General features: G+C 49.1%; 1 protein-coding gene and 1 non-coding gene across 5 annotated transcripts in view; one reads left to right on the top strand and one right to left on the bottom strand.

The window, feature by feature from the left end:
- Positions 1–22,530, bottom strand: part of ABHD12 (abhydrolase domain containing 12, lysophospholipase) — a 59,936-nt gene that overhangs the window by 11,117 nt on the left and 26,289 nt on the right. For 3 of the 4 annotated variants that reach the window (XM_059892786.1, XM_059892787.1, NM_001078116.1), the window contains 3 exon segments: positions 12,408–12,532; positions 4,723–4,828; positions 1,532–1,651 (listed from right to left, as the gene is read on the bottom strand). In XM_059892786.1, the coding sequence (XP_059748769.1) occupies positions 1,532–1,651; positions 4,723–4,828; positions 12,408–12,532 (351 nt within the window). 4 annotated transcript variants of the gene reach the window in all.
- Positions 19,080–19,151, top strand: TRNAC-ACA (transfer RNA cysteine (anticodon ACA)). The gene has a single exon. It is a non-coding gene; the product is annotated as a tRNA-Cys (tRNA).

Consider the following 22,530-nt stretch of genomic DNA (forward strand, 5'->3'; position numbering starts at 1 on the left):
GAGAGAAAGTGTCCTCAGGGGAGGAGAGAAAAAGATGGAGGAAGAAAGCCAAAATAACCCAGAAATAAATATCAAAGGGCTGAGTTTCAAGACTGGAGAGAAATAATGCAAGATGTCTTCAGTTATCTTTGCAAGACTTTGTCATGGTTCTTTTATAAGATCTCCAGTACCCTACCCTGAGCAGGAAGAGGGGTTCAGAGCATAACGGGGTCTTGGGACATCCTTGGGGTCCAGGCCTCAGGGAGACACGGCTCCTGCCGTCCTGCCTAGACGGGGTGGCCATCAAGAACTGCACACTGTGCTGTCCTTGGGGACATGGGGGCAGGGGGCAGCAAACCTTCAGAGTCACAAGACGCCTTCCATCCTGAATCTACAGGCAGACTTTGTCTTCTTTACCACGTGACTGGCACTGCTCACAAAGAATGCCCAACTTCCCTCATTTATAGAAAGAGGCTACAGGAGCTGTTTGTAGTCATTTGCTCTTTGTAAAGCAGAAGAGAAACCCGCCGCAGCTTGTCCCAGACAACGGGGAAGCGGGCTGCCAAGGGCGTGCTGAGTCAGCAGCTCAGCACTCCGCTCTCTGGACTCAGGGTGTCCTGGGGGCCACGTCCCGGACATCCTGCTGACCCTCTGTGCAGCCCATCTGCCCAGACCCCGCCTGTGGCCTGCTCTGTCCCCTTGCCAGCTCTGCCTTTGAACGGACAGGCCCCAGCCTGGCCCCACGGAGCCTGATGGCTCTCGTGCAGATTCCTCTCCTCTCAACAAGGCCGCCGTGAAGGCTGGAAGGAGCCCTCTTTCAACAATGGGATCCAAACCTGCAAGTCTGAAAGACGTCCACTGAACCTGCCCTTGAAAAGCTCCCGGGATGACTGTGGGTAAGGATGGCTACATGGGGACACGCTTCCTCAATGGCCCAGTGGGATGTGCTGGCACTGCCGGCTCAGGGCTGGAGGTACCTGGCCTGACAGCGTGGCAGGGCAGCCCCCCGGACAAACTCGTTCCTGACTGCTTGGCTGGGGTCTCTTCGTGTGCCCCCAGGAAATGTGCCTCCTGTTCCAGAGGGCATGCCTGACGGTGAAAAAGTGTCCTCACCCCAGGATGGCAGATAAGATGATAGACGCGCAGGGGCAACTTCCAGGGCACACCATGGCCTTGGAGGGTCTCAAAGCCTCCGCCAAGGGGCCGTGCTTCCTGTCCACTGAGGAGCCTGGGTCCCTAACCCAGGAAGAGCAACACCCCCTGGTTGAGGCTCTTGGTTGCTCAGGCAGACACAGCTACCTCCATTCTCACCCCAGGCACGAGCTTCTGACCAGGGCTTTCTGGACATAGCTGCCAACTTCCACTCAGCTGGCGGTTCCCAAACAAACAGGCCCGGCCCACCTGGCACGCAGCCCTGTCCTGCTCTGGGCCTGTGGGAACAAGGGTTTACAACCACTTCTCCCAAAGCCCAGAGGAGCCCTGGCTTTCCCCGAGCTCTTGGGTCACCCGTGCCCAGGTGCGCCCTCTCTCCCTGCAGCGGGCCCCTGCTCACCTGGTGCCCGCGTTCCCATGCAGGTACAGGATGATCGGGTGGCTGGAAGACAGGGCATCCTCGTACCACATCTGGTCCTTCCCCTGGGCATTCTTCCACCAGACAGTGGGGACCGTGTGCCTGGAAGCAGCAGCAGAGGGGAGCATCAGGTGACACGCCCGCAGGCAGGATGCCCGTGGCTCGGGACAACTGAGCAGAGAGCAGGAGGCTGAGGGGGCAGACCCCACGCTGTGAGGGCAGCACCTGGCAGCTGAGAACATTTTCTGACTCGCAGAAGGGCCCCTCTTGGCCCCAGTAGCTTGCCCCGGCAGCAGTGACTCCATCCATAGAAAGGGGAAGCTGTGTGAGGTAAGACCCCTTCTAGCTGGGTCAGAGCATGGAATGGGCACTGAGGCTGTCCCACATCCCCTCACACTCGCCCATGTTTATAAGCTACATGAAACTGCACCCATGAGTACACAGGACAGTACTGTCTGTCAAACGTGCTAATTCAGTTAACACTGGTCTATACAGGCTGACTGGAAGCCTGGCTGTCCTTAAAGCACCATTTCTAACACAGAGCCTGGCCACAAGCCATCATGGCATTAGACTCACCTCTGCAGGAAGCATCACAGGCCCCTGTAGGCAGCCCGGATTCTTGCACACCTGGCCAGGCATGCAGACACTTGGTCTATGTAGCCAAACCCTCCTTCCGAGAGGTGCTCTGGTCACCCTTAACTCAGGACACATCAAAGTCACTGCTCATGACTTTGAACAGTGACTTAAAAACACTGCACGGCTGATTTCTTCTTCTCCAGGTCTAAGTGCCAGCATCTCATTTCTGATGTGTGTCTCTGACCATTTCACAGGATTGCATTTTGGGTAGTTCTGACCACTGCAATTACCACTCTCTCATAGTTACAAACCTGTGAGACAGAAAGGTGCACTTGGCAGATGCTGGGAGCTGATATGCCTCCAGGAGCCAGCCTACCCGAAACTCGGAGCTCTGAAAAAGGCCCTGGCAGCTCTCCGTCCCTGGGCTCCGCCCCTGCCAGGCAGAGAAGGAGCTGTTTCCCCCGCTCCTTGGCCGTGGGAAGACCTGGCGAGGCACCAGGGAGGGCAGTTGGTGAGCGGAGTGGCTGCCGTCCCAGGGCCCACGCTGCTGCCGGCATAGCACTGGGTGTAGACGTGGGCAGGCAGAGGTGCTCACCTGCACACAGAGGTGGTTGTTCCCGGAGACCCACATGGTCATCACCAACACGACCTTCACGGGTAACTGCCCAGATACCCATCCCATCACATGACTGCTCTGCTTGAGAAAGAAGCCTGGCTGAACCCACGTCTTCAAAGCACAGATCCTAGTAACTGTCAGGAGAGCTGCCAAGTCCCCCAGACAGCTCTGCACAGGACGCGCAAGCTTGACTGAAGACGGACACACAGAGCAGCCCACATGCACACACTGGCCCTGAATGCTCCACTGAATCACACCAGAAACGACCACAGACAATCCCTGCTTCAGCCACTCAGAATCAGAGCCTCCTTCTCATTTTTGAGTCTTCACCCAGGACGTCCTAGCCTCACACAGGGGAGCAGTTCAGAGCATTTCCCTCAGAAGCTCCTCCCGGGCACAACAGTTCTCCTGAGTCCAAGGAGCGACTTGAAGCCACTCCTGAGACAAAGAGACGCCGTGATAGGAAAGTCAGAGTCTGTTCTGGTTCCACTGATCGGAAACACCCACTTGTCCATGGGTGTACTAAATTGTACTATGAAGAAAGGCCAACAAGTCACAGAGCTTAGATCCAAACCTAAATTTATGGCTAAAAAAAGCAAACACAAAGAAAAGAGCAAACACCACCACCACTGTCAGGGCCTGAAAGAGCTGTGTATGAAAGAGATGCAACCATTTTCAACCCCTGGATGGGCCCTTCAGAAAGGTTGTTGCTGAACCATGAAAAGAAGCCGGGATTCTTGGCCTCCGGAGGAGAAGAATTCAATCCGGGGCCAGAGACAAGGCTTGATCGCTCAGAGCTTTTGTGCAATAGAGTTTTATTAAAGTATAAAAAGGATAGAGAAAGCTTCTGACATAGACATCAGAAGGGGGCAGAAAGAGTACCCCCTTGCTAGTGTTAACAATGGAGTTATATACTCTCCAATTAGTTATTACAAAGAATCAAAAGAATGTCTAGAGGTTGTAAAGACCTCACTAGACCTACTCCTATAATTTACATTTTAAGATAACAGGATTAGCCAGAAGGCTTTTTCCAGAGACTGTCCTCAAGCAGGATACATTATTGTTATATAATCCTAAGGAACGTAGAGGAAAAAAAGTTTGTCCTTTCTTCCTCCTTGAGAATTCCAGACCCCTCTCTCCTTGGGGAACCCTGGACTTCTTATCAACCTGCTTAGGAAATGACTCTCTCACTTCTCTGAAAGACAGGTGTGGCTCAAGCCTGTGCTCATGATTCCATGATACACAGTCTCTTTTCTGGCTTTCTTTCCCCCTGGAAATATGGCTTTCTGCAAAAACTGCTAGGGGAAGCATGCTGACTGAAACCGCCCACCCTGGCCAGGCACCATAGTAACCATTTGCATGAGTTATTCTACAACAGGAGGTCCTGGTAACACAGAACTAATAAGCCACCACTAACCAGAAGAGTTTGGGAAAGGTCTAAACCACATGTCCAACCACCGCCCAGAACCCTTCAAGCTGGCATCCATCTTGGCTAAGCAATGAGTGGGCCCCCAGGAAGGACTCTCAGTCAGAATGATTGGTCTGAGACAACCCAGAAACTAACCCCATCACCATAAAACCCAGACTGTGAGCCACGTGGCAAAGCAGTCCTCCCGGGTTCCCTTTCAATCAAGTCTCTTGCTTTGTCAGCTCATGAGTCTCCACAGACAATTCATTTCTGAGAGTTAGACAAGAGCCCACTCTAGGGCCCTGGAAGGGGTCACCCTTCCTGCAACAAAAGCAATCTGGTTTACAAACCCTTTGCTGTTTGAAAACGGGAGAACAGAGTTGGTGCTAGTGCTCCATTATCATGGAATCTAGAGGAGATTTTTCCTTTGGAAACAGATAAAGATAAAAGTGGACAAGCAACAACAGTTTCAGAGCCTACTGTCAGGACAATACTGGCCACGCCTCACAGGCCCTGCTGCCTCGAGGCCACACTGCCAACGCCTGGCCCTGTAGTCCTGGGGCCAACACTCACCAGACTCCAATGGTTACGTCTTCCTCTGGCTGGAGGTAGTAATTACAGGTGTGATTCAAACCTTGATCCTGTGGTCTTTTCAAATCAATGAAATAGGGAACCCGCACTGTAGGGGACAAAGAGATGGAAACAGGATTAGGGGGGCTGTTACTTTGCCAACAAAGGTCTGTATAGTCAAAGCTATGGCTTTTCCAGTAGTCATGTATGAATGTGAGAGTTGGACTATAAAGAAAGTTGAGCGCAGAAGAATTGATGCTTTTGAACTGTGGTGTTGGAGAAGACTCTTGAGAGTCCCTTGGACTGCAAGGAGATCCAACCAGTCCATCCTAAAGGAAATCAGTCCTGAATATTCATTGGAAGAACCGATGCTGAAGTTGAAATTCCAATACTTTGGCCACCTGATGTGAAGAACTGACTCATTGGAAAAGACCCTCATGCGGGAAAAGATTGAAGGTAGGAGGAGAAGGGGATGACAGAGGATGAGATGGTTGGATGGCATCACTGACTCAGTGGACATGAGTTTGCGTAAACTCCGGGAGTTGGTGATGGACAGGGAGGTCTGGTATGCTGCAGTCCATAGGGTCACAAAGAGTCTGACATGACTGAGCGACTGAACTGAACTGAACTGAACAGACCACCCTGTACACAGCAGAGCTGAAGCTCTCAAATACTTTCTCGAACCCTAATGCCTGGGGCACTGGGCCCTGCAGCCTCAGGAGCAGGTGTGGGCCGGTATATCTACAGATCCTTTGGCAAGGGTGAGGTCCAAGCAGAGACCCACTGAAGGTTGTTCAAGGTGTGAGAGGATACAAAGGATGGAAGGAAAGATCCTTGGGAGCCCTGAGGATTGGCCTGGCCATGAGAGAGGCTGGAGAAAAGAAGGCTGAGAACTGAAGGCTGGGGGCAGGGTGCTGGGGGAGGGACTATGGGAAAGGTGACAGAGGGATGTGTTTTTTGGACCTGCAGCCATGGGCTTGATGACCACCAGAATGTGGGTGTGGCCAGGCGAGGGGGACACTGAGGTTTCTAGTGCTGCCACTGACTGAATGAGGCCCAAGATGAAGCGTGGGTGCAGGACATGGAGGAATCCACAGGACCCAGAGCCCAGGGAGAGTGGAGGGAAGTTATGGGGACAAGTCGGCAGCTGCTCATTGAGCCCTGAATTTACAGGGGACCTGCCAATAGGGCAATGGCTGACGGACTGCGGTGTACCCACCGATGGGAAGCCCCAGGCCTTCACACAGGGGCAACCGATACCCACAGTTCTGGAGGAACCTCTGTGAGTTACAAGTAGGTGAGAAGAGCAGGGAAGGAGGGGTAAGATCACTGTGATGCTGCTACGTGATCCCAGGTCATCAGTGAACAAACAGGCCACACCAGCGTCAACACCGAGTGCGGCCTGGAAAACACAGAGACACAAGCCAGGCTGCGAGTGGGAGTTTAAAGGTGTGCATGGGGTGCATATCCTTCTTGTATGAAAAAGTGCAAGTGAAAGTCACTCAGTCCTGCCCGACTCTTTGCGACCCCATGGACTATACAGTCCATGGAATTCTCCAGGCCAGTATATTGGAGTGGGTAGCCTTTCCCTTCTCCAGGGGATGTTCCCAACCCGGGGATTGAACCCAGGTCTCCCGCACTGCGGGCAGAATCTTTACCAGCTGGGCCACCAGGGAAGCCCGAGAATCCCTTGTATACCACTGCACTTGTAGTCCTTGAGGTGGATACCGTCTTTCAAGTTCTATTTAGTTGAAAAACAAAAAAAAAACAACTCAAACCTTGAGATGGGATTTACTCACACTATAAAATGGCAATTCTCAGAAGGGGTAGGGACAATGGACAGTGTGGCCATGACTTCCAGCCAGTCTCACCTTCAATAAGGAAGTCACGCAACTCTGGTTTTCTCTGGTGAAGGCAGTAGTGTCCTTGTGTAACCCACATGGCCACGTGACACCGGAGCCCAGCATGCCCGCCTGCCACACTGTCGCCTCCTGAGCCCAACTCCCGCCCCAGGGCCTCTGCATTGGCTGCCCTGAATGCTCTGTCCCCACATACCTGCATTCCAACTCTCAACTCCTCACATGTCCCCATGGCTCAGAAAACGTTCACTGAAGAAATGAAACAGCCAACTGGTGAGGCCATGGGAACACCTACTCACTCCTTCCCCTGGGGCTGCTTTTGAACCTCCAGCTTCTTTACCTATCTCTTTCCTAAGAAGCAGGCTACATTTTAAAAACTTAAAAAGAAAACTGACACTCAAAGGAGGTGGCATCTTACTTGCTGGCGCATGTTCCCTGTACTCTGAACACCGTCCCCGAAACAGGAGGGTACAACCATGACCACAGCACTTGCTCAATGACTCACATGGGGTGACTCTGGGATCCGCACCCAGGCGACCAGACTCCACACTCTTGACTACTTGATAGGAAGTGCGGACAGTAAACCAGTTCTGATCCTGGTGGACCCTGAATGCTCTCCAATTGGGTCCCCTCAAAGGACAGTAAAGTCCTAACCCCAGCACATCAGAAGGGGACCTCAGCTGGAAATAGGGTCTTCACCGAGATAAATAAACTTAAGTAAGGTCATTTGGTGGACTCGATCTAACACAACTGGTGTCCTTATCAAAATGGGGAATCTGGACACAGGGACAGAGGGAAGACAACATGAAGTCCCAGGGAGAAAGCAGTCCTGCAATGGAGGCAGGGGCGGCAGTGATGCAGCTGCAAGCCAAGGAACACCAGCCACCACCAGAGGCTGGCAAGAGGGAGCCCGGAATTTCGAAGCTTCAGAACTGGGAGAGAATACATTTCTGTGGTTTTAAGCGCCCCGCATCTGTGGTGTTCGTTATGCTGTAAAGGGACCAGTAGGTCTGGAACAGTCTCCCTGGATGCATCTCTTCCAGATGCAGGCGCCCACTCCTGCCACACCCTGACTGCTCCCGCTCGGCAAGCCAAGGCTGCAGCATCGTGTACGACTCAGGGGAAATGACTGATCAATAAAACTCTGAATATGCCCAATGAGCCCAGATTCAATCAACTCTACCCCCGAGGCTGGAGATTCCATGCCACAGAGGAGACGGTGCTGCCGAGGGCACCGCTGTCGGATCTGGCGAGTTTTGTCCCAGAAAAGGTGGCCACGTGGTTTAGTGCCACCCCAAAGCTCCAAGGGCTCCCCACCAGTGAAGAGTGTCTTCCCGGGATCGGCAGTTAATCCTGAAAGCTTCCACGGCTGAGAAATCTAGAACCAAGATACTCGATTCTGCTCTAGGACAGGCTCATTCCACAAGGCTCATCCTCCAGTTCACTTCCATTTCTATTTTAGAAATAACTATGGAGAGGCTTCCCTGGGAGCTCAGTGATGAAGACTCTGCCTGACAATGGAGGAGAGGCAGGTTCCAGCCCTGATCTGGGAAGATCCCACATGCCATGGAGCAACTAAGCCCGTGCACCACAACTATTGAGCCTGTGCTCTTTAGACCGTGCGCCACAACTACTGAAGCCATGTACCTGGAGCCTGTGCTCTGCAACAAGAGAAGCCAGCACAGTGAGAAGCCCGCGCACCACAACCAGAGAGCAGACTCCGCTCGCCACAGCTGGAGAAAAAGCCTGAGTGGCAACAAACACCCAGCACAGCCAAAAATAAATAAATAAAGTTAAAAAAAAGAAACAGGGAAAAGGGTGCAGATTAGTGCAGAGGTGCCCCTGTATGCCTCCCAGCTGGCTAACAAGAGGTATCTGGTCAGTGCTGGGGTGAGACAGCCCAGACAGTGGTGACCAGGCCAGAGGAACCACCTGGCCACTACTGGTAAAAGCCAGTACGACTGCTGCAAGGGAAGGAAATGGGGTCAAGGGGTGCAGAGCCCCAGGCTGGCCTGAGGAGGGTCTGGGATCTACCTGGGCTGGAACTTGGCTCGATCCTGCGAGCTTCCATGTGGCCTGAGCCCTCAGCTTGTGACTCTAGGATGTCGGCTGGATCCCACGCTCCCAGCCTCTGTGTCCACAAAGGACAGAGCATTGAGCACGCCAGCAGCCCGAGGTGGCAGGGCAGGAGCTGGCAGGGTGACCCAGCTCCACATCGCTGTCAGTTACAAGTGCTGCTGCACAGGGAGGTCGGTGCACAGCCAGTGACCCGGCACATAGGCCCAGGCAGCTTCCAGAGCGAGGCCCTCTGCGGTCCCCTGCTTTCCCAGCTGTCTTATCCACTGAGCATGCTGTCATTTATCAGCAACCACAAATGTCACGGGGATGATTAAGGAAGGCCTCTGCATAGCCATGCTCGGTAAACAGTGAGAAAATACAGGAACAAAAGAAAACAACTGAGTCGGCCATCCTTTAGATGCTGGTAGGGTGGGAGGCCAGAACTCCTGGGCTGCAGGGGACATATCCAACCACCTGAGAACTATAAACACCGTGGCTACGCCCTGTCCCAGGCACTGAGTAAAGAGCAAGAGAGAAGAGGTGGGGCGCCAACAACGGAAGGGCCCTCCCAGCTGGGTTTTATCAAACTCCAGCAGCCTCCATGGACTCTGGGCTCCCAAAGAAGGAAGAGATAAGGAAAGGAATCAGGGGTCACCAGAATGGCTAAGAGGAAGGAAAGAGAGGAGGATGAAGGATGGCCATTCCTTGAAAGCTGTAGTGGACAGGCTGTTGCATTAACAACAAAGTAATTCAGATATTAACTCTAATCTCCAAAAAAAGGCACAGAGCAGTGTGCAGAGAAGAGCATTTCTACACCAGCCTCTGAATTGAAACACTCCTTCCCGCCAGGAGACAGTTCTGGATTCCAGGGCAAAGACTGTGAGAACCGGCGGTATCACCCTGACACTGCTGGGGGCGGGCGAGCTGACTTTTGAGTGTGGGATTGAAAAGCATGTACACTTATGTTTACGTGTACAGACACACACACCAAAGGCCAACAGGAAACAGGCAACAACGTGACAGCAATTTTCTCTCAGCAAGTTTCCTTTTCTTCTTCATGCCATTCAGAGCTTTTCAGTTAATCTTTTGTTTTTAAGAAAGTTATCTATTTTTTTGTTTATGAAAAATATATTTAAAGGAGAATAATGCCTTAAATCATAGATGCTATGCTTTGTCTAATGCTTATTTATCTAATTTATAGATTTAGTTTCAGATAGATTTGTTACGAACTTAATACTTTGATCATGTTTCGGAGCTCAAAAGATGGTTCCACTTCCTTCAACGTCCAGACAGAAACCCACAGCTCACGATTCACACCCTGAGAAGGAAGGTGCTCCAGAACACACAGGCCTTCCAGCAGCGTGAAGTGAAACTACCACGTTACTGCCCATGCAACCCCACCTCCACAGGGGAGGGCAAGGGCCCTGACAGCTACGCCCCCACACAGCAGGCAGAGGGAAACAAGCAGTTGGGGACAGGTGCCTCTCTGTGGGGGTGCAGGGCAGCCCTGCCAACCCCTTCTCTTCTGTGCCCCGAGCCCGAACAGGAGAATCCAGGAACATCCTGCCATTTCATTAGGAAATCAACAGTGCAAAATGCATGAGCTGCATCTAAAGGGACCCCAGTGACGGAGCTGAAGAAAATCAGCTCAACTCAGAGAGCTGCTGGGACCCACAGTGGAGCAGCCCAGAGGGCAGCGGGCCACTGGCTGCCAAGACGCCTGCCCAAGGTGCCTGGAGGTGCCCGGAGGCCTGCCCCGTGGGAGAGCTGGGCAGGGCTGATTCTAAGATCTGCTATCAGGAAACCTGCAGCCTGTGGCCTCATGTTTGCATGTAACCCAGACTCTCTTCCACGCAAGGCTGACTGGATACCTAAAGGACATTACAGTCAGAAAAACAGAACTTTTTTGATTTTAGTATGTTGTGAGCTCCTTCCAAGTTCGGGCTTCTCACAAGCGATGAAAACTCAGAGATGTTTCTGATAGAAAAACGAAATCTTTCTTAGTGCACTGACATGTGTTTTACACTTACTTTCAGATACCCAAATAAAAACCTCTTTTATATTCATTGCATTTTATTATCCACCTTACTATCTCTGTTCCTCTTCCTCCTCTGGCTCCTCTTGATTTCTTGGCTGCCCCAGGCAGCGCGTGGGATCTTAGTTCCTGGACCAGGGATGGAACCCAGGCCCCTACATTGGAAGTGCAGAGTCTTAACCACCAGGCAACCAGGGAAGTCCCATCCTGCTCCTCTCTAGAGCACAAATTCCTTTTCAGCAGTGACATCCGCTTTTCTGTGATCAACTCTACTGCAGACTTAACACCCTAAACTCATATGTCCCAGTGCCCTGCAGAGCCTGCAACACTGGTGTTACTTAAGGGGAGGGGCCGCCCACCCCCGCCCCGCCGCCCCAGGCCAGTCATCACACAGGACACCTCAATGCCTCCAGTCTGTCCTCTCCTCTCCCTCCCCTTCACCAGCTCCCGTGCCGCCTCAGAGCACCAGCATGGTTTCCCAAGCCTCTGGTTCCCACACACACAAGTCCAAACCCACTCTTCGCAAACTGGCACAGCTGCAAGAACACAGAGACCGCTTCACCTGCCCCAAATACTCCCTACACCCAACAGCAAGGCCATCACTCATGGGGCACTACTGTGTGCCAAGCACCAGGTTCTATCCGCCAACCCCCAACTCTGCAGGTGCGGTCTCTTCTCTCCTGGCCTCATCTTGTGGGTGCAAAAAGATGTTCCTTATAATGATTATTCCCGGCAACTATACACTTTCCACTTCATAAACCAGATACTTCCACCCTTTTTCCTCCCACTTGTCCAAAAGTAAACATATAGCATAAAAAACAAAAACAAAAAAAAACAACTTTGGAACACACCAGGTCCAAGTTAACTGAAGGGCATTGTAATCTAACCTCTAAACCTCACCTTGAAAGCCAGCACACAATTCCATAGAAACCAAAGCAGCATGCTAGGGTCTTTTAAGGGGAGAAAAAAAGGTGTAGGGGTGTGTGTGTGTGTTTTAAAGAAAAAAGACCAGATTTGTGTCTGTGTGTTTTAAAGAAAAAAGACCAGATTATTTTTTCAGTCACTACAATTTCAGTGATCACCTTTTCCAAGGACAGCTAACCTCCTAGACTGCACTACAGACAGACTACCCCCAATATGACAGCTTCAGAAGACTCTACATGTCATCAACACTTCTACCCACATTGGTGAAGGAAGACCCCAGCCATGCAGCCATCATCTATGCACACAAATGCCAGTCCTGAGAGAAATGCCCCCGTTACAAACACCCCTTAACTGGGACGGGGCACAGGGAACCTTCTGGACAGTAGCAAGGCTCTGCTTCCTGAAAGTGAATGTTGCTCAGTCGTGTCCAACTCTTTGTGACCCCATGGACTATACAGTCCATGGAATTCCCCAGGCCAGAATACTGGAGTGGGTAACCTTTCTCTTCTCCAGGGGATCTTCCCAATCCAGGGATCGAACCCAAGTCTCTCGCATTGCGGGCAGATTCTTTACCATCTGAGCCACCAAGGAAGCCCAAGGATACTGGAGTGAGTAGCCTATCCCTTCTCCAGTGGATCTTCCTGACTCAGGAATTGAACTGGGGTCTCCTGCATTGCAGGTGGATTCTTTACCAAGTGAGCCACCAGGGAAGCCCTACTTCCTGAGCTGAGTGGTAAAGATATAAATACATAAATCACTATGAACATGAATTCTTACTAAAATTAAAATGAAAACGGACACACAGCACTTACCGAAATTCAAGAAAATCAGTTTGGCCTGTATCCCAGGACATAGTTTGATGAGAAATGGAATGGCCACATACAATCCCAGGACAAAGAAGAGTATCTTCCTCAGTCGGAAGCACAGGCCCTTTCGCCTGAAAGAGAAAAGCAGTGCACAGGAATGAGTCCACTACAGTTTAGTAACAGTATCGTCAAAAATCACTTACCAAGACCCAAACTTGCTGTGCCCAACAAGAATATCACCGAGGATGAGAGCAGCCTCCCACCTGTGTGTGCCTTGTCATTTGCTCAGAACTCTACCAGCAGGGTAAAATTTGTTTCCTGAAAGCCAAAGAAACAGTCCTGCTGATTTCCTATGGGAGCCCTGGGATCCTTCAGATCTTCAGAAAGTGCCCAACCTCATGTCAGACTATGGCTGCAATTTCCCCTCAGGCGAGAGGCTGCCTCTGGACCTCTGATTCCCCTCCTGCAAAAGGGCATGGGCTCCCCAGCAGAGGAAGCACCTACGCACAGAACCTGTCAAACCAGATCCCAGGAGGGGGCAGGGGGCCGAGGACAGGACAGTGGCCACGACTCCATGTTCTCATATTTCTGCCTGCATACCTTCCGGAGGCCCCTGCTCTGGAAGCCTCAGGCCAGGTCTCAAAACCCTCTCTAGCCCAGAGATCCTCAAACTTGGACCATGGGCCTCTCGACAACTGAAAAACTGAGGGCCCAAAAGACCTTCATATGATTTGTGTTTACCACTGTTTGTTTTATGAGACATTAAAGAAAAATTTACATATCTATTATACTAAGTCATTCAATAATAATAAACAACCCATGACAAGTTAATATAATTAACATCTCTTATTTAAAAAGATTAAATTTTCCAAAAGGAAAAATTTTACTGAGGAGATTTTTACAAATTTCTTCAAGACAAACAGCTTAGCATAAGACAGATGGGTTCCAGTATGTGCTTCTGCGTTCACTCTGCTGCAATATGACACATCATGTAGCACCTGAAAAGCTCCCGGAACTCCATCAGAGATCGAAAGGGAAAAAGGCAAACAGTGCTACCACGAAATCTCTCTGACATCAAGGTTCAACCTCAGGGGGGCTACTTATATCTGCGCTATTTCAAAAAAGTATTCAAGGTGGTTCTAGGTATGTGAACTCATCACATGCAACAATACAGAAGGCTATAAAAGCATCTGGCTAAATTAAATAAAAGGGACACAAAAGACTACACACTCTATAACCCCATTTGTCAAAAATTCCAGAAAAGACAAAATTACAGAAGACAGGGAAGCCTGGCATACTGACGCTTAAATGGTCACAGAAAGTTGGACGTGACTAAGTGACTCAACAACAACAACAGGCAAAACAGCAGAATAGTAATCTCCAGGGCTGGGACAGAGGGAAGAAGAGATTACAAGGGGTATGAGGCAACTCTTGCAGTAAATCAACACTCAGCAAAGCAGACTGATATAAGTAATACTTCAGTACAGCTGATGACAAATACACGTATTTGACAATGTAATCCTTTCACTCAATCACCTGGCTCATCCTCCAGTTGTTACTGAGCACCAGGTGCTCCTTGGGCAATGGACAGTAAGGGCAGAAAAGGATGCACCTGCCTCTGTGCTGTGCTCTCAGCTCAGCAGGGCAGATGAAAGCCTGTGCCAGCACACCTGCACAGGGTGACCTGACCTAGTCCAGGCTGCCAGGGCAGGGCCACTGGTGGGAACACTAAGTCAGGAATATAGGAGTTAGCCAGATGACACAGGAGAAGTTTAAAACGGCATCTTGGGACTTCCCCAGTGGTCCAGTGGTTAAGAATCCGCCTTGCAAGAGGGGCCGTGGGTTCCATCCCTGGTTGGGGAACTAAAATGTTGTGGAGCAACTAAACCCACGCATGCCAAAACTAGAGTGCCCACATGTTGGCTGCAGCAACTGAGCCCGTGAGCTCTGGAGCACCCACACCACAGCTACTGAGCCTGTGCGCCACAAGAAAAGATCCTGCATGATGCAACTAAGACCTGACACAGCCCAAGAAATAAATACATATTAAGACTGCCATACAGTTATTTTGGGAATAAAATTTTAATACAACTGATTTGCAAAAAAAAAAAAAAAAAAAAAGGACACTTAGAAGTCCATGCACAATCTACACTTTCACTGACAAAAGGCATACGATGTGGTGGTTAAACGGAAGGCTGTGGAGTTAAGGTGATCTGGGCCAATATCCAGTCTGCCACTCACTAGCTGTCATACCCCTCTTGAACAAGAAATACGTATATAAATAGAAATTTCAAAAAACTATGTATCTGCAGCAGTAAGTCTCTTCTACATTGAAGTCATTTTCTTCTGGATTGAGTTATGATTATTACCATACACATGAATCAAAATGACAAACGTTTCATTTTTGGTAAATCATTATTAAGCATGGAGAGTAAACTTTTACTGAAAACACATCTCTAAATGAAATGGATTCCACTACTTTCCCAAATGCATCATGTCTCTCTATATATTACTTATTGATGTAGAAAAAGGAAGGGTTAACATTAATTAAGGCAAGAGGAAAAGGGGATGACAGAGGATGAGATGGTTGGATAATATCACCGACTCAATGGGCATGAGTCTGAGTAAACTCTGGGAGTTGGTGATGGACAGGAAGGCCTGGTGTGCTGCAGTCCATGGGGTCTCAAAGAGTTGGACATGACTGAGCGACTGAACTGAACTGAATATTAATTCTAGTTGTTTTTTTGGTTTTTGAAAAATATAAATATTGAGAACTTATTCACATCAGTAAAAGGGAATGGAAGTTTACTAGTATTACCAATTTTTCAGGGTTAAATGCCAAAAATCCCACAGTGAAAAATACTCAAGCCCTTTTTCATTTTTGTTGACAGCTAAGAACTCGACACCACCGGACTTGTACCATTTTATGCAGTCATTAGATATTCACTTAGTTTCCCAGCTTTTACCAAGAACTGAGCCCTCTCTTCCTCTGTGCCTTGACTCTGACCTGCTTTAGTAAGAATTCTGTTAAGTCATCCCCCATCTTGGTATCTCATCCACTGACCTGCCTTTGCAAGAGCCCTTCTATCCTTGATATCTCAACTGTTTCCATCTACTGACCCACTAACTCTACCTTCTGTCTGGAAATCCCACGCTGTCTCCTCAGAAGGCACTCCAGACAGGACTGCACACGAGACTGACCTTTCTACTGACTTCTCTGCCCATCCTGCCAGGCCTTTCCCCACCTTCCTACAGGCACTAGAGTTTTAGGCCTCTGCCTCCCTTGGGGGGGCTGTTAAGGGACTCAAGGACCTCACACAGCCTCTGAGGATGAAAAGGAAAAAATGACACATGGGAAACAAGCTGGGTATTTTACCCCCTCAGCTGAGCTATGGAAACACCCAGACTGCTGCTTGGTATTTTAAGAAGTCCCTCACGGGAAATTTAGTCCATTGCCCCCACAGATTACACATTATGGCAAATGAAAATCTTAAAAGTTAAACATTGTACAAAAGCACTAGCCCTCATCTTGGGCAGGTAATCTTAAATTGTTCCATTTGGCCCAAACTAAATTCAGATAAAAAGACAATTAAAGCAGGGCAAAGACGAGAACCAACTCTTATGTTACCTAAGCTGGTGAGCTTGGTTTGACTACGGTTATGCTGACTGGTGGCTCAGCTGTTAGGACAAGTGCAGTAACGTGTGTGTGTGTGTGTGTGTGTGTGTGTGCAGTAACGTGTGTGTGTGTGTGTGTGTGTGTGTGTAACCTACAGTTGACCCTTGAAAAGTGAAGAGCACGGGGTGCCAACCCTCCATGCAATTCAAAATGTGAGTGTAACTCAGAGCTGGTCCTCCATTTTTGCTATTCCACATCTACAGATTCAACTAACTGTGGATCACATGGTACTGTGGCACATCTTTGGTGAAAAAAACCAGTCCATGTATGAGGGGACCCACACTATTCAGACCCATGTTGTTCAAGGGGCCACAGTATTTGTGATGTTTTCCTAGCCCTGGGTGGTATTACCAAATTAATTTACAAAATCCCTTAAAGGAGCTCTGCTCCAAATGACTTAAAGAGAAATAAGTGCTAAATTAAATATTCCTAAAACTCCCAGACATATAAGAACCCAAATATTTTTCAAGTTCATGTACAAATAAAATCAGTTTAGTAGTGTCACTTTAATAAAAGCAGTTGTCCTCTTGAAATGGAGGGAAGGGGGCAGGGCACAACCTTTAAAAGAATGACAAGGCCATAGGACATGACAAAACTGGTTAGAACCAAGTAGATCCAAGATAGCAGGAGATTCAACTTTCAGTAGACCTTGAGCCTCAATTTAGGCCCATTGTTATGCATTAGCTAAATGACACACCAACCAGCACCATGACACTTCTGTGGCTGACCAAAAAGGCCAAAAGTGGGTGGTGGCCCAATTCACGGAAATCCGCACCCCTTCCCTGAAATAACTGGAATAATCCTCCCCTTCATTGTTGTTGTTCAGTTGCTCTGAGTCAGTCCTGTGACTCTGCAACCCCATGGACTGCAGCACGCCAGGCCTCCCTGTCCTACACCATCTCCCAGAGTTTGCTCAAAATCGTGTCCACTGAGCCAGTAACGCCATCCAACCATCTCATCCTCTGTCACTCCCTTCTCCTCCTGCCTGCAATCTTTCCCAATATCAGGGTCTTTTCCAATGAGTCAGCTCTTTGCAACAGGTGGCCAAAGTACTGGAGCTTCAGTTTCGTTAGTTTACCCCCATTAGCCTATGAGTTTACCTGGCCCACAAAAACTGAATTATATTTTGGGGCCTCTTGATGGCCCACACTCTGAGGAGTGTGTTTCTCTCTAAGTTAATTCACTTCTTACCTATCACTTTGTCTCTCACTGAATTCTTTCTGCAAAGAGACATAAAGAACCAGGGCTTCATTAAGTCCTGACACCAAGTGTGTGATCTCAGGGAAAAGAGAGTGGTTCTTGACTGAGTCTGACTCCCTCACTGGAGTTCAAGTCCCATCTGCAGTGCACATCTTCACCCTGAGTTATTAGCATTAAGTATAACATGAGCACCCATTATTTGACAAATAAACCCAGGCAGAATGACAACCTAATATAATCTACTATTAACAGATTTTTAAAATTATAAATTCAACCTAAAAGTACAAGTAGATCTGCAGTGAAATTGCTTGAAATCCATTATTTCATGTCTATCAAGCAAAGCAATAAAACAATTAAAAAATGAATTTAACTTTCTAAGGTTTTTTACTTTCTAATTTTTTTGATATCTGCCTAACACATGTGTTATAAAAATAATAAATAGGGAAATAACCTGACAATGATTCAGTTCAGTTCAGTCGCTCAGTCGTGTCTGACTCTTTGCAACCCCATGAATCGCAGCATGCCAGGCCTCCCTGTCCATCACCAACTCCCGGAATTCACTCAAACTCAACGTCCATCAAGTCAGTGATGTCATCCAGCCATCTCATCCTCTGTCGTCCCCTTCTCCTCCTGCCTGCCCCCAACCCCTCCCAGCGTCAGAGTCTTTTCCAGTGAGTCAACTCTTCACATAAAGTGGCCAAAGTTCTGGAGTTTCAGCTTTAGCATCATTCCTTCCAAAGAAATCCCAGGGCTGATCTCCTTCAGAATGGACTGGTTGGATCTCCTTGCAGTCCAAGGGACTCTCAAGAGTCTTCCCAAACACCACAGTTCAAAAGCATCAATTCTTCAGCGCTCAGCTTTCTTCACAGTCCAACTCTCACATCCATACATGACCACTGGAAAAACCATAGCCTTGACTAGACGGACTTCTGTTGGCAAAGTAATGTCTCTGCTTTTCAATATGCTATCTAGGTTGGTCATAACTTTTCTTCCAAGGAGTAAGCATCTTTTAATTTCATGGCTGCAGTCACCATTTGCAGTGATTTTGGAGCCCAAAAAAATAAAAGTCTGACACTGTTTCCACTGTTTCCCCATCTATTTGCCATGAAGTGATGGGACCAGATGCCATGATCTTTGTTTTCTGAATGTTGAGTTTTGACAATGGTTAGCTTATGGCAATTTCATGAACAATCCAAGTATAACTGTTACGAACCAATGTGTTAGGTTGATATAAGTGAAATAGAAATTGTAGGAATGGATTTTTCAACAACAGTTGAAACTCACAGGACCTTAGAGGGCCCTCCAGGACACAAAAGCCTTTCTGCATCTTCCGTTCCTAGGAAAAAGGCTTCACTCAGCCTCTTTGCTGCTGCTAAGTCGCTTCAGTCGTGTCCGACTCTGTGCGACCCCATAGACGGCAACCCACCAGGCTCCCCTGTCCCTGGGATTCTCCAGGCAAGAATACTGGAGTGGGTTGCCATTTCCTTCTCCAATGCATGAAAGTGAAAAGTGAAAGTGAAGTCTCTCAGTCCTGTCCAACTCTTAGCGACCCCATGGACTGCAGCCCACCAGGCTCCTCAGTCCATGGGATTTTCCAGGCAAGAGTACTGAAATGGGTTGCCATTGCCTTCTCCGTGGCTTTCTCTGATTTCCAAAGGGCAGATTCAGACAGTTCCTAATCAGGGAATGGAGCCAAAGCAGAAACAAAGAAGGGGCAGTTAAGAATAGTGCAGCCTTGGGGCAGCGTCCTGGTTCCGCCTCAAGGGATATCTTTTAGTTCAGAATCTGTATGTACTATGACTTCCCTGGTGGCTCAGATGGTAAAGCATTTGCCCACAATGCAGGAGACCCAGGTTCAATCCCTGGTTAGGGAAGATACTATGGAGAAGGAAATGGCAACCCACTCCAGTACTCTTGCCTGGAAAATCCCATGGATGGCGAAGCCTGGTAGGCTACAGTCAATGGGGTCACAGAGTCAGACACAACTGAGTGACTTCACTTTCACTTTTCTGTATGTACTGCAGAGACAAAGTTCTGTATGGTCAAAACTATGGCTTTTCCAGTAGCCCTGTATGGATGTGAGATCTGGACCATAAAGAAGGCCGAGCGTTGAAGAATTGATGCTTCTGAACTTTGGTGTTGAAGAAGACTCTTCAGAGTCCTTCAGACTGAAAGGAGATCAAACCAGTTGCTTCTAAAGGAAATCAATGCTGAATATTCATTGGAAGGACTGATGCTGAAGCTGAAGCTCCAATACTTTGGCTACCTAATGTGGAGAACTGACTCACTGGAAAAGACCTGATGCTGGGGAAGATTGAAGGCAGGAGGAGAAGGGGATGACAGAGGATGAGATGTTTGGATGGCATCACCGACTTGATGGACATGAGTCTGAGCAAGCTCTGGGAGTTGGTGATGGACAGGGAAGCCTGGCATACTGCAGTCCATGGGGTCGCAGAGTTGGACATGACTGAGTGACTGAACTGATACTGATCTTTGCTTGGCTTTCTAGCTTCAAAAGACTTAAAAGTCTAATCTGAGATTCCTTATGAAATGTTCTAGCAAAGGAAACTTTTAAGAGGCTTATGTGGTCAGCTGGTATTCTTGATGCACCTGTGTAAATGATTAGGCCAACTTAAAAAAAATCTGATTACCTTTGATCAAAGAAGACATGACTGTACAAAGAAATTTAATGTTTCAACAGAAAACTAACACCCTAGTGGATTATTCGGATTCTAGTCCTGTTCATTATCTTTGACCTTTTATGATCTGTCTGTAAACTGGCCTAGATCCTGCCCTCTTGCACATTTTATCAGTTTTTACCAAACTCTCAATTCTTTGGTTTTCCTTCAAAGTCTGGTTACAAACGTCCTAACTAACATTTCTAATTTTCTACCTGATGCAGGAAAGAGCCAATTCTGACTCCATGATGGATCTTTTTCTTTGACTTTAATCTTTGCTTTCTGCTGTTTTTGGTATTATAACCATATATATATATACATATCATGGCTTGCCTCAGGGGACTCTGCCTCTCTGCCTTACAATTAAACAAAAAATGCCTTTGTTTAGAGAGATTATCTGACCCTGCCCACCTGTGAATGGCTGTAAGAATGAAGAGATTAACACATCCCCACCCCCTGCTGCTCCTAGAGGTGCTCCTAGAAGTTAAGAACACAACCTTCCCTTTGACATCCTGGGATTGACCAATCTTTGAAAGTGAAAGCGTTAGCTTCTCAGTCCTGTCTGACTCTTCGCGAACCCACGGACTGTAGACTACCAGCCTTCTCTGTCTATGGAATTCTCCAGGCAAGAATACTGGGGTGGGTAGCCATTCCCTTCTCCAGGGGATCTTCCAGACCCAGGGATCAAAGCCTGGCCTCCTGCATTGGCAGCCAGGTTCTTCGCTGTCTGAGCCACCAGGGAAGCCCAGGAACACCTGACCAATTTTTCAGTTCAGTTCAGTCACTCAGTCATATCCGACTCTTTACCACCCCATGGACTGCAGCATGCCAGGCTTCCCTGTCCATCACCAACTCCCAGAGTTTACGCAAACTCATGTCCATCGAGTTGGTGATGCCATCCAACCATCTCATCCTCTTTCATCCCCTTCTCCACCTGCCCTCAATCTTTCCCAGCATCAGGGTCTTTTCAAATAAGTCAGCTCTTTGCATCAGGTGGTCAAAGTATTGGAGTTTCAGTTTCAACATCAGTCCTTCCAATGAACACTTAGGACTGATCTCCTTTAGGATGGACTGGGTGGACCTCCTTGCAGTCCAAGGGACTCTCAAGAGTCTTCTCCAACACCACAGTTCAAAAGCATCAATTCTTTGGTGCTCAGCTCTCTTTATAGTCCAACTATATCTTCCCCAGGCAGATGCTCCAACCACCTGCCTGATCCCTCTGGGTGAAGACTCAGAGCAAGGCCCCCTCCAGTAAAACACCCCCTCAGGCCGTAGGAGACCCCGGAAGTCTAAGTTGCCACGCTCCCAAACCTGGGCTCTGAGTGGAAGTGAGACAGAGCTGGCCTGTCCCTCCTCACATTCTAGACGCCAGGGCCAATCCACCCTCTGAGTCTCGGTCTCTTCAACTCTAACAGAATCTACCTGAGAGGCCTGCTGTGCAGAGCAGACCCACAAGCTTGGCACGGTCATGGTCTCTGTCTTGAATTTGGGGAACACTGAGCTGAACCAAAAGGGTCTCTGTCACCACATTAGTGCTTAAGAGCAATAGTTTGACACTTCAGAAATGACCCTGAACTCTTGTGTGCAGCGTCAGAAGGGAAGCAAAGCAGAACTCAGGCACCGGGCAGTGGTGGGGCGGCCAGCCTGCCCAGGGTGGACCCCACCCGGGCCTGGCAGCTCAGAGTCAGACCCACCTCACCCTAAGGCGCTCGGGCCCCAGCCCACGTGCACTCTCCTAGCAGAGTCACAGGACCTACCTGTTCAGCTTAAGTGTTCCGCTCTGGGCCCCCAAGGACACGTCCCACGTAAGGGAGGCGGGTCACGGTGCTCTGAGCTCAGTGTTACCCAGGCCTGGTGCTCCTCGACTGTCACCTGCTCAGAAAGGCCTGTCAGCTCATGCCCAGAACTATGAGGCAGTCATCAGACGTGAGCACCGTTATCTCCGACTCTGGGCCTTCCTAGGCCACGACTTACCCCTGTAGTTAGGGGCGGCCGAGTGACTTGCTTCGGCTCAGGAAACATGAGTGGAGAGACTACGTCCTTTCTGGGTGGATGCTTCAGGAGCAGCAACAGCCCACAAGGCAGAGCAAGAGTGTGGAGCTGAAGGCCTGGCCAGCCTGGCTCCTCGGCAACCCCGGTGAGCAGAGTCCACGCCGGACCCCCAGTGGGTAAGAACCACCGGTGAGCTGAGGGTTCTGCTCCATGAGCTGGTCTGTCCTGACAGCACTCAGGTCAGATCAACAACATGCAAGTCTGAAAGGACTGAGCTCCCAATCTGTGTGTCTTGTGTGTCTCCAGGTGGAGTTTCCCAGGCAAACCAAACTAACATGTCCAGAGCTAAACGAACACTTGGGCTTCTGCCCTCTCCTCCGGCTCTGCTTCCCCTCCAGTTTTCCATCTTAGCAGATACCTGTGCCCATGGCAAACCCTTAGTAGTCATTCCTGACCCCTCTTCTTGCCCTACCTCCACTTCCAATGCCACCAAGTCTCCAAAACATTTCAAATCTGTCCACCTCCAGTTCCCTTGCCTGCTGCCTCTCTGCTCCAGGCCAGCCACGTATCTTGCCTAGACCAG

This window comes from Bos taurus, chromosome 13 (genome assembly GCF_002263795.3).
Source record: "Bos taurus isolate L1 Dominette 01449 registration number 42190680 breed Hereford chromosome 13, ARS-UCD2.0, whole genome shotgun sequence".
NCBI classification, from domain to species: Eukaryota; Metazoa; Chordata; class Mammalia; order Artiodactyla; family Bovidae; genus Bos; species Bos taurus.